The following is a 12,471-nucleotide window of genomic DNA, read 5'->3' as shown; positions in this document are numbered from 1 at the left end:
ACACAATTAACGCAATTTACTGTATTTCCAGACCCATAAGATGCTAGGCAGAATGTTAGTGCCTGACGTCAACTTTTACTTTCATTGTGAGGGGAAAAAAGATTAAAAGAATGTGAATGGTGGGTTGCCACACGTCCAGGATTTTCCAGGATCGTCCCAGTTTTTGGCCATCTCTCCCGGAAAAATTCCATTCCATTCCAGGATGCAAAATGTCTCGTAATTTCAGTATTTTCCCGACACGTTTATGTGAACCCTTTTTTATAAGCACACTATGCATGGAGGAGAATCAAACTCATTCTCAGATTAATCATAATAAATTACGATTAATTTTAGTGAACTGGTTTTCGGGTGATTGAGATTTTTCACTTTTGTGTGATCAATCCTTTAAACTTTTGTCTAATGTTCTGGAAACATTTATTTTATTTATTATTAATTTAGTTAAAAAAGTTCAATTTGATGAAAATTTGATATGAAATTGAAGCGCGTAAATCTTGAAATATTGAAAATATTTTTTTGAGTGAATGTTTATCTACATGTATTTGATTTCCTTTGGTTTATTACTTTATATTTATACTTTATCCATACATATTTGTATATTTTAAAACATTTAATTGTTCAGTGTGAACCATAAACTCAAGAAAACATACTTAGACCAGAATAAGTAAATAATATAAGCCTATGTTAACCCGGCACCTGTATGTTTTATTATTTATTTATTTTTTTAAATTACACAATTCATTTCGATGGAATTTTGTCATGACATTTAAATGTGTATCTTAAAAATAGGCAAAAAAAATTGACAGTATCATTGTTATTGTTTGATTGAATTATATACTATATATGCAGTAATTTCCATATCAAACAAGGAGTAAACAATCATAAATAATATGTTTTATTTCTTGTATGATGGCCAGCAGTAAGTTTTTCAGTCACTGATCAGGTGTCCAGGAATTTTACAGGTCCAAGGTGGCAACCCTTCAGTGACTGAGGCTAACATTCTGCCTAACATCTCTTTTTGTGTTCCACAAAAGAAAAAAGTAATGGGGGGGGGGGGGTTTGGAATCACGGCCCCTAACCACATCCTCCACAGTTTTAGAAATAAATGCGTTGAGTTAATATTGTACATCCTTTCTTATATGCTAAAATGAGAACTTTCCTGACCCATGACACAAATTTATAATTTAAAAATATATTTATTTAAAAAAAATGTTGATTATTTGTCTTATCTTATTTATGTATACATTTTGGATGGTTTATACATATTTTATATATATATATATATATATATATATATATATATATATATATATATATATATATATATATATATATATTTTTATTTATTTTATTTGTTTATTTTTTTCCTTCACCTGTACTTGTCTTTATTATTGTATCCATAAATTGTTTGATCTTATTGAACATTTATATAGAAAAAACTCCACAGTTTTACCACCATTTGTGGCCTTTTCAGACGGTCCCTTACCATATTCGCTACAGTAATAGCACGTTTTAGCACAATGTGTGGACTTTTCAGACGGTCCCTTACCCACCGTAGTCAAATGTTAAATTGGCGATCTGGAACGATTTCACCTTGACGCCATCTGACCAACTTAAAAACGGGACAAATCGCGTCCAGTATTGAATCATTTTATATTTAAATACGGGACGATCCCCTATTTTACCCCTATTTCCTTGGCGAACTCATATTTTATCTGGATATTGCGTTTGTAATTCGAATAAATCATATATTTCACAATTCTTTAATTTGTTCCTATAATACAATGGGATTATGTCAATTTAAACTCTGGAAACGAGGACACGGACCTAAACCAAATTTCCAAGTACACTGTCGTCCTCCGTCCTGTTTCACGGAATGCACAGAAGGGTGAAATCGTTACATCACTAACACGTCACAAAAAAATCATTCGTCGTTTTCTAAAGGGGCGGGACGAGTTCTTTGATTGGTGTAGGTATTTCAAATTTTTTCATCACGCCAATCGGCGCGGGCTCCTGATTGGCTGCTGAGTCTTTCCTTTGTAGTCAGAGGTCGCATCCGGTTCGTGCGTCGACAGAGATGCAAAAAAATAAAAAAATAGAAAATCTCACACTAGACGCCGAAACGGCGAGATTTAAAATCAGTTTTACTTATTCGTTTTTAAACATAACTATGCGATAGTTTATATGTAGTTCTTAATTGTGAATTAAGTCATCTGAAGTTGTTTGTAATAGTATTCGCTGAACAGTTTTGGATGGTTGGATCAATTTTATTTATCGGGATTAAGTGCAGTTAACGGGATTTAATCGGCTCAGGTCTCACCTGATCTCCTGTGTTAAAGATTCTCTGTGAGTTTAAGTATTTTTGTAACAGTAGCGGTAATTTTGACTTTGTTCGGTTGATGATGGCCACATCGGCCCTGTACGCCTGCACCAAGTGTAACCAGCGGTTCCCGTTTGAGGAGTTGTCGCAGGGCCAGCAGCTCTGTAAGGTGAGAGCACACATGTTCACACACTACAAGTGCTTAGTATCCTGGTCAAGGTGTGTATGTCCTGAGCTGAGAGTTGCTTTGGGTTGTGTAAAACTTATGTTTTGTGTGAGTAGAAGAAACATTCAAACATTAGGTACTTTTCAGATAAAACAATGTGGCTGTCTTAAAATCAAGTATAGGCTGGCACTAAGACATAACCAGTCATACAGGAATGTATTTTATGATTCATATACTAAACTGTACTGTGCTTGTTAGCCTGCTATGCTGCCTGTATTGAGAACACTCATCCCTTAAAGGGATAGTTCACCCAAAAATGACATCCCAGATGTGTATGACTTTCTTCTGCTGAACACAAAGATTTTCAGAAGAATATTTCAGCTCTGTAGGTTCATACAATCAATGCAAGTGAATGTTGGCCAGAACTCCAAAAGCTCCAAAAAGGAAATATAGTCAGCAAAAAGTAATCCATAAAACTCCAGTAGTTTAATCCATGTCTTCTGAAGCGATCCAGTCAGTTTTGGGTGAGAACAGACCAAAATATAACCCATTTTTTCACTGTAAATCTCTAGGGACGATCATGATTTCAACCTTGATTACACTTCCTAGAACTTTACACATGCACAGAGCACTAGATTGCACTATAGGAAGTGTAATCGAACTTGGATGCATGATCGCCAAGGAGATGTACAGTGAAAAATGAGTTATGTTTTGGTCTGTTTGGTCTCACCCAAAACCAACTGGATCGCTAAAGAAGACTTTGATTAAACCACTGGAGTCTTATGGATTACATTTTATGCTGACTTTATCTCCATTTTGGAGCTTTTGAAGTTCTGGTCACCATTCACTTGCATTGTATGTATCTACAGAGCTGAGATATTCTTCTGAAAATCTTTGTTTATGTTCAGTAGAAGAAAGAAGTCATACACATCTGGGATGGCATGAGGGTGAGTAAATGATGAGAGGTTTTTGGGTGAACTATCCCTTTAAGGTACCTTCAGAACATTTTAAGGTTTAAGTTAATCGTTACTTGTTTTTTTCTCCTCTCAGGAGTGTCGAATTGCACATCCTATTGTAAAATGCACCTTCTGCAGGTCAGAGTTTCAGCAGGAGAGGTAAGTGAGAGATACACACACAGAGAACTGATTCTTTGCCATCATATCTATGCTAATTAAACATCCCTTACTTCTTTTTTTTTTTCTCCAGCAAAACCAACACTATCTGCAAGAAATGTGCACAAAATGTTAAACAGTTTGGGACGGTAAGTTAGGTTCCTGTTGTGCTTGGTGTATATTTGTGTTTAAATTAGGGCTGTCGGACAATTCAAATTTTTGAGCGTGATTAATCGCATATTTTTTTGTAGTTAATTGCAATTAATCGCAGATTTTGAAAATGCTGAAATTTGACACCATACAGTATATACTTATTTTCCTGTCAAAATGAATTTATTTCCATCTTAGGAAAGAAAACAAAACAACATGTAACAATATAATGCTTTATTAACATTTTACAAATAAAGTCTTCCTCAATATAATGTCACCTATTCAAGTAACATTAAACGTTTCCCAAAGTCTAATTGGGAGGTTGACTTATTGAAAGAATTAGTCCCATAGGTTGAGTATTTATTCATATTTTCAGTCATTTCATATTTCTATATTCATAATTTTACATTTAAAATATTCTTCTCATAACAATATTTATGCATTTGCAACTGCTGTGTAAATCATTTATTCCTGCTCTGTGAAAATACACCTAATTGCCACTTCAGATGCAGCTTCTGTGCCAACTTTGTGTGTAAAGATGGCTTTAGTCCCCATTGGTTTAGTATTCATTGCAATGGGCATTACATTTCTTAAACTCTCTTCCTCTACAATATTAATCTGCCAGTAGACTGTGACTATCCGCTTTCCTACAGCAATCCTGAAGATGCGTTCATGATTCATATCAGAGCGTCAGGCAGTGACTCTGGGTGGACACATTACAAAGGTTCCTCTCTCCCAACAAGTGTCTATGCTTTTTATGCTGTATTAACGGTAAATGCGTTAATCGCGATTAAGAAAAATTAACGCATTAATCTTTTCAAATGAATCGCATGCGATTAACGAGTTAATTCCGACAGCTCTAGTTTAAATAGGTGTGAGTACATCTCACGGCATGAACGTAACTATTAACTATCAAGTCCGCAGATGGGTGGGTTAACATTCTCTCTTTTGCATTTCAGCCAAAGCCATGTCAGTACTGTAACATCATTGCTGCATTCATTGGGACCAAATGTCAGCGCTGCACCAACTCTGAGAAGAAGTATGGCCCTCCACAGACCTGCGAACAGTGCAAGCAGCAGTGTGCCTTCGACAGGAAGGATGAAGGAAGGAGAAAGGTAACTCCCCTCACACTGGTTTGTTATTACTCGTATTTACACACTCTGACTGTGTTCTCTCACACTGCATTTGTGTGAGGTGATTCAGTGCACCCAGTCGTAACGGAGAATCAGTGTCTCCATATTTCAGCTCATGCTTTTGGACCCCGCTTATTCAGTAGCAAACACTCCATTACTGTAGTTAATTATCAGACCAGTTTCAAAAAACTGTGCTGTTGTAGATGCAACAGAGAGCTGTATCTCATTTCAGAAAGATTTGCAGTACTTTTCATAACAGACCAAATTTGATTGTACCTCAGTAGCAGTTTTGACTTTAGGCCTCTTCTAGATTCCCAAGCAAACCTTTTATGGCTTTGCCATAAAGAGAGGCCAGGAAATTATGGGGAGAGATCGTGGAATGGTTCTCCCACAAGAGCACCATAGCTCAATATATCTGGTGTACTAACCGCTTGACCATGGCTATGGCAAAATTTCATTTGTTGTTCCATTCTATATACCTTTGCAAAGCACGATTTTCTGTCGTAGCCATAATGAACAGGAAATGAAATGCAAATTAACTCAAAACAATAAGCTTCAGATTTGAAGGTCTGAGATAAACACTGAGCTGAACTGCGGAGTTCAACGAATGGAGGGATCTCTTGTGTAAGAGAATTAGAAGACACTTTTAAAACAGAGATGCACAAGTTGATTCTCTCTTTCTGCAGGTGGATGGGAAGCTCTTGTGTTGGCTCTGCACACTGTCATATCGTCGGGTTCTACAGAAAACAAAAGAGCAGCGCAAAGGCCTTGGCTCCTCCCACTCCAACTCTTCTTCCCTCAGCGAGAAAGAACATCAGAGACACCACCACCACCATCATCAACACCACCGACACAGTTCACATCACAAGTAAGCATGCATGTGATCATATGTACACACTGCTAATGCGTCAACATGTTAATGTAATAGAAGGGCTACCTTGAAATCAAACCTGACAAACACTGTTGCTGGTGCATGTGTGTTACAGAATAAGTGGTACTTTAAGTCCAGAGCAGGATCAGGGACTATGGAAGCAGAGGTGAGATGCTTCTCTTTTACATGGACACACTTTGTATGGGAGTTCTTGTGGATTTAGTTTTAAAGAAAGTTTTCTTTAGATATGTTTTTTTTTTAATTATTATTATTATTTTAATATGGTCCTTGAGGTTCACTTATAATATTTGTTTTTATGAGTTTTTTGCACATAAAACAGTCATATATTTGTAAAACATGATCATTTTCAACACTCATTATGACCCTCTGTCAGAAACATGCTGTTTTGGTTCTGCTTCTCCTTTAAGACAGTAAATGCCCACTGTTATAATTGGCTCTTTGCTCTTGACTGACCTGCTCTCTCCTTGCTATCTCACTGCTCGCTGCTACTGGGCAGGCGACCGAAGTAATAAGGTAAAGTACGCGTTGATGTTAGGATTGGGCGATAAAACAATCTCGATATTTATCGCGATAAAAAAAATCCACGAAATCAATGATAAGCTTTTGAATAATTTTCAATATTTAGCCTGTGTTCTACATCTAGATGATCAGGTGCATGTCACCCAAAATGCAAGCAATTTGGCTTTCTCAGACTTTATGAAGTTGCTAATGTTAGCATCTTGCTAACGATTAGGCTGCGCCAGTCACTGCGGTCCGGGTCCAGACCCTGGATTGATTCCATATGGACCGCAAGACATCATGACGGTTGCATCCTCTCATCTTCTCTAGTGAGCAGTGCGACAAAACAACAGTGCTGTGTACACTAGATCTGATCTTTCTGCGCTGTATTTTTGAATATTTTTCTCTTGAACCGAACACACTTCATTTATGCCCTGTCCCAGTCTGCACGAATTTCCTCTTTTCCCCGCATGTGAGTAAACATGAGGCACCGCATAAGTTAACGTGGTTCCAGAGCGCCTTTAGACCATAACGTTTTTTTCCCTTCTAAATTTAGCTTTATTAATCAGCATGTTACAAGCCTTTAATAATAAACAAATAGATTTCTGTTCTAATTTTGTGAAATTAATCAGATGTCATTATCTCTGGCATGACAAGGATAGGCAATAAAATTAATAGTTTGTTGCCTAGTCTTTCTCACTTTAATGAAAATATAAAAATGGTCCATTCAGACTTCTACATTTTCTCTAAGGGGATACCCCTGAACCCCCATACAGGATCATTCCTCAGTCACAAGGGCTTCTATGCCCCAATACTTGGGCATCTGAATGTAACGAAATATAAAACATTATTGGAATGTAAAAATTATATGCTGTCATTATGCTTCAAAAGTAACAGATGATCTTTTAACATTCATATCCAACTTCACTCGATTGATAAACTCTATAGAATATATTAATATTATGGTAGAAGATCCCTCAGACACCCTTGTCTCTGGGCCCCCAATGCAGTTTTGTATAGACTATTTTGACTGTTTAGGATGTGCAAATGTGAATGTATATCATAATAAATATAGATATCGAATGATATGAAAAAGAATATTGTGATAATATTTTTGGCCATATCGCCCAGCCCTAGTTGATGTGTTGTTGTGGAGGTGGTCAGATGCAAATGTCTACCACAGTGTAACATCACAATGTGGAGGAAGTAGAGAACGAGTCATTTTGGCAGCTTGGTTTTAACAAATGCTCTTTTTGCAATGAGGAGGAAGTTTTGAGTTCTGAAACTTACAGTATGTTTTTAAAGTACGATGCCCTCATATATAATCTTTTGATATATATATCAAAAGATTAAGGAAAACTTGATTCCTCGTATCATGACCCCTTTAAGATTTTGGTCAGTGTCTCTGTGAATGCTGTGAGGTTGTGATGATGGATTGACATTATTTTGCTTCTCTCATGCAGCATTCAAAAGGAAACGCCAAAGAAAAAACCTAAACTAGAGACAAAGCCATCTAATGGAGACAGGTAATTACATCTCACTGTAATTGTCTCTATCTTGCGGTCTCTGTCTTTTTTCAGTCATCGCCAACCATGTTTCTTTTTCTCTTCCCTCTAGTAGTTCAATCACTCAGTCAATGGATTCGGGAGGCACGGATAACTTCATCTTGATTAGCCAGCTGAAAGAGGAAGTGATGTCACTAAAGCGAATGCTCCAACAGAGAGACCAGACCATCTTGGAGAAGGACAGGAAGGTAACTTTTGAGATCACCTCCTGTGCTAGAGCTTGGTTAAGTAGAGCAGACTTCCCGATCTTACTGTTTCAGCATTCACATGGGCAGAACATCATCTGACTCAATGTTTCCGTTGAAATAGCTAGTAAGATATATGCAGATTTTTCAAATCTACAGTAAAATATATTAAATGATCTTTAATTTTACCTGCTTGAATATGACTGAATCAATTGCAAACTTACCACCTGGCCAATAAACTCCAAAGACTTATCAGCCAGTGTTTAGTCTGTTAGTGCAGTGTGGGCCTGCGTGAGCCACATGTAAGCTTGTAGGAAACCACTTCTAGGCCTTCTCACATTTTTATGAAGTACATAGCTATAAAAAAAGACAGCAGATGGTTATCTCATCCAACATGTGCAATGTATGTTAATCAATAGAATTCTTTCTGAGCTCCATCCTGCAGTCTGTGATCATCCTCCCACATCACAGTCCAGTTAGTTGCTTGAGGTGATAATCATGTGGTCAGACATTTGAGCTGTTACTAGAGGTTAAGTAAAGATTAGAGCGTTTAATTGAAGTGGTTTAGGGTTTGCATTTTACGTTTTAATATTTAAATGTCCTATTCTAGTGTTCTCATGTTCTTTTTGGTCCTTTATAAAGTGTCTATTGTCTGTTAAACCTTGTTGCTTTATCAACCCTTCATATTCACAATTTTCTTAAGAAAAATGTAATCCTTTTGTAATGTTCTATGTAATGTTTAAATTCATTACACAAAGTAGCAACTATGCTGCTATTCTACTGTGCTCTGTAGAATGTTATTTACACTTGGAAATTTTGCATTCTATTAGGTTTGAGTGTCTGCTTAATGGTTAATTGCTTTTCATGAGAGTAAAATTTCCTTTGGAAATGGATGGTGGAAGGAAACTGGTCCAGTGCCATAGACAAAACCAGCATACTTGCAACTAATAAATGCTGTTAAATGATTTCTATTCTGTGAATATTTTGCAAAGAGTTTGTCATTTGTGTTTATTACGTGCAGTTAACGGAGTTGAAGGCAGATTTTCAGTATCAGGAGTCAAATATGCGGGTAAAGATGAACAACATGGAGAAAGCGCATAAAGAGGCCATGGAGCAACAACAGGTCAAACAATACACCATACATTCAGACACGTGACGTAACCAGAAATGTCTTAATTAAATCACCATACTTGAAACTTAGTTCTAAATTTAAAGCTGAAGTTCTTAACTCTGACACTTAAGGGGAAAAAAGTGTTTTCAAAACCGCTTTCCAAATACACCCCTCATCCACCGTTGTTCAAACTTTCAAATAGTCCGACCCCCAACTCACACCACTGGTTGAGTAATGTTGTTGGGTGGGGTCTAAGTGGGTCACTCAAAACAAACAGGAATTTCTATAGCACCACAGAGACAGTGTTTACAGTTTTCCAGAAAATTAACCTATGAATGGTTACTCATAGTTGTCTCTGCATATTAAGCTCGGATAGAAGTATTGAAAAAGTTACATACTTCAGCTTTAAGTTCAGCTATCCTATAACTTGCAGCCATACTTTCAATAACAAATTAACAATATTGTCATTATACAATTACATTGGAAATCTTAAATGTGTCTTTTAGTGTTTCAAATTTAGAATGATATCATGTTTTTTTATTTAGCAGTTTGAGAATTCTATAATATTCACACAAACACCTGCATAATGTGCAATGTGTGTCTGTCTTTCAGGCAAAGAACAGAGAGCTGATGAAACAGGTTGCTGCACTCTCGAAAGGCAAGAAGTTTGACCGCAGCAGTAGCTCACTGCTGTTACCATAGCAATGACCTCATGCCATCACATGACCCCTTGCCCCAATGTTTCATTACTGTGAGGAAGCTTCACCCTCCAGTCTCACAGTTTTTCTGTGTTTTATTCTTCTGATGATGTCACATATGCAAATATCTCCAATTATTATTTGTATTTTTTGTTTTAGTTTTATGGACTTCTTTGGCTGTTTTCAGCAGTTTTAGTAATCACACATTTACAGAAGATACATAGCTGTATGGAGCCATTTCAGGAGCTGAACCCAGCCTCAGATCTCAAATGCAAAATGTTTTAGAACTTTTCAAAACTTGAACGCAAGCGGAAGAGCCCTCGGCAAACGTTTGAAAATAAAATGAATTGAACACGAGTCGGATATATGGAAAACAATTTTTATAGATGCTCAGTTTGTCTCTTTATCTCTTCCTCCTTTTCTCTCTTTCTCTCACTCACTCATGGAAAGACTGTATTCATGTCTTGCTGCCTGGTCATCTGTGTGGTTTTTGTATATTAACTGATTACTCTTATGTTTGGCTTTATATTAGTGATATTTCAGAGATGGATTCTGCAGGCCAGTTTGAGATGCTGCTGTTTTAGTGAGTGAGGCTTTCTTATCTGTCTCTCCTTCCTCCTGTGCATTCTTATCTTTTTTACTGTCAGACACTTTTGTACCTTTTTTTTCTGCAACACAGTTGTTTCAGGAATATTAAAGCTAGTAAAAACCTCAGAGTGTGTCTTTTTGAGTTTGAATTTGTATTTATGGTTCATTTTATGAATGGTGGAAAGAGTGTCATGTCTTTTGTCACTGGAGTGTAATTTTGCTGTTTTGTATTTATTACGTTATTTAATATTTTTGATGTTAAAATTATTTTTTATATTTCAGACTAATTTGCAGAGTTAAGTAAGTTGGTTGATTTCACCTAAAAGTATACAACCAATTGAATATGGGAGTTTTCAGGAATTCTTTTTGCAATTCCGTTTGTTTATGCTAGTGGAGCCAAAATTGCATGATACCCTAAAATAAGATTACAGAAGATAATAGTTTAATATAAAAATATAATAGGGGTTGTTGTTTCCATAATATCTATTAATTCAGGGGTTTTCAAACTGGGGTCTGGGGACTGCAAGGGGGTTTTAGGGGGTCCATGTAAAATAAAAATAGTGTAAAAGAAATATATATATTAATGAATTTAACATTATTACTGTTTCATTCTGCTTTATAAGGACTGGTTGGAAATCATGAGATTTATCATGAATATGTTATTCTATTGACAGCCATAGTTTTAAAGGTTTTTAGATGGTTTTGCTCACTGGGGGTTGTAAGGCCATATTCTCAGTAAAGCTTTGGAAAAATATTAATTGTGAAATTTAATTGAACATTTTTCTTCTCAGGTTTACATAAAAACAGTAATAGTGAAAATAAGATGATGATAATAAAAAAAATTGTTAACACTAAATAAATATTTTTGGAAGTACAGATAACATTTTAATCATACATTTTGGTCTAATACAATGGGAATATGAAAGCCATTTATTTAATTTAGGTAGCATGTAATCTTTATGTAATGGCTTTTTATTTTAGGAAGGGGGTCCTTAGCATTGAAAAATTTGAAAACTGCTGAATTATCTATTTACACATCTTGCTACAAATTACTAATTTTTGTCATTAATTATGATGAATGTGCGGACCATGTTTATATGAGGGTAGTCATGTTCAAGGTCCTTGCACACATCTCCAGTATCAGCGATGCAGGTGGAAATGGGAGAAATGCCTTTAAGGATCAGAAGAGTGAAGTTAATGTTGGCATACTGGGTTAATCTCCAGGTACAAGGTGATACACATCCTTTCAAAAGTGTTTTGAAAGACTGCTAGGAACATAATGAGACAAATTTTACAAGTTTTGGGTGGATAGTTGATGTGAAGGCAGGAAACTTAGGGATACACCAGTTACAGCACAGCCACACAGTCTCAATTTCTTCCATTCCTCCCTGGTTATTCCCCTCGCCAATTGTTGATCTCAATATACAGCAGGAATTGAAGAACAAATCTAAACAACTTCCATTATGATATATAGTCCAGAATTATTTTGAGATGCATTTTTCAGAATCAGTGTTTTTATTCACAGATGGCTCCAAAGATCCTGATACAGGGTGTGCAGGTGCAGCAGTATACATCCCAATGAGTGTGTCTTATATTAAGAAAAGGGTAACTGACCATTTGTCAGTATATGCCACAGAGCTATTGGCAATATTATTGGGCCTTCAGTGGATAGAGGAGAAGGAAATAAATAACACCGTCATTGCATCTGATAGCTACTCAGCACTTGCAAGCATAAGATCTGGCAGGTCATCATTTAGGATGGATATTATCAATGAGATATTCTTTATGATGTATAATATAAAAGTTAAGGGGATATATACATGCTTCCTTTGGGTTCCTGCTCATGTTGGTGTGGAGGGAAATGGGCAGGTGGATATTCTGGCCAAACAAACTCTAAGAATTAAACAAGTAGATCTACAAGTCCCATTAAGCAAAGCTGATGCTAAGGTACACATTAGGACATATGTACAATCAGTATGGCAGAAGTATTGGGATGGCAATGAAACCGGAAGACATTTATATAATATACAAAATCATGTTGTTGCTGGGAGGATGG

General features: G+C 36.3%; 1 protein-coding gene across 2 annotated transcripts; it reads left to right on the top strand.

Moving 5' to 3' along the window:
* Nucleotides 1-1,700: 1,700 nt before the first annotated feature.
* On the top strand, nucleotides 1,701-10,541 carry LOC127427282 (protein FAM76B). Of its 2 annotated transcripts, none has more exons than XM_051674795.1 (10): nucleotides 1,701-2,486; nucleotides 3,534-3,598; nucleotides 3,690-3,744; nucleotides 4,705-4,860; nucleotides 5,565-5,746; nucleotides 5,865-5,915; nucleotides 7,732-7,794; nucleotides 7,889-8,021; nucleotides 9,040-9,141; nucleotides 9,742-10,541. In XM_051674795.1, the coding sequence occupies exons 1-10, from the start codon at nucleotides 2,397-2,399 to the stop codon at nucleotides 9,829-9,831; spliced, it is 987 nt and encodes a 328-aa protein (XP_051530755.1). In that variant the 5' UTR covers nucleotides 1,701-2,396; the 3' UTR covers nucleotides 9,832-10,541. The 2 variants fall into 2 exon arrangements, with proteins under 2 accessions (XP_051530755.1, XP_051530745.1); XM_051674785.1 differs by having other exon boundaries at nucleotides 1,735-2,486; nucleotides 7,886-8,021.
* Nucleotides 10,542-12,471: the final 1,930 nt, after the last annotated feature.

This window comes from Myxocyprinus asiaticus, chromosome 3 (genome assembly GCF_019703515.2).
Source record: "Myxocyprinus asiaticus isolate MX2 ecotype Aquarium Trade chromosome 3, UBuf_Myxa_2, whole genome shotgun sequence".
Classification (NCBI taxonomy): Eukaryota; Metazoa; Chordata; class Actinopteri; order Cypriniformes; family Catostomidae; genus Myxocyprinus; species Myxocyprinus asiaticus.
Note: the sequence above shows the minus strand (reverse complement) of the source record. Positions and strands in the feature narration are given on the sequence as shown.

Excerpts from the sequence above, each read along its gene's own strand:
- LOC127427282 (XM_051674785.1), top strand. The coding sequence starts at position 2,397 with ATGATGGCCACATCGGCCCTGTACGCCTGCACCAAGTGTAACCAGCGG. Across the intron at positions 4,861-5,564 it reads AGGATGAAGGAAGGAGAAAG|GTGGATGGGAAGCTCTTGTG; the intron begins GTAACTCCCCTC and ends CTCTTTCTGCAG. Across the intron at positions 7,795-7,885 it reads AAGCCATCTAATGGAGACAG|TAGTTCAATCACTCAGTCAA; the intron begins GTAATTACATCT and ends TCTTCCCTCTAG.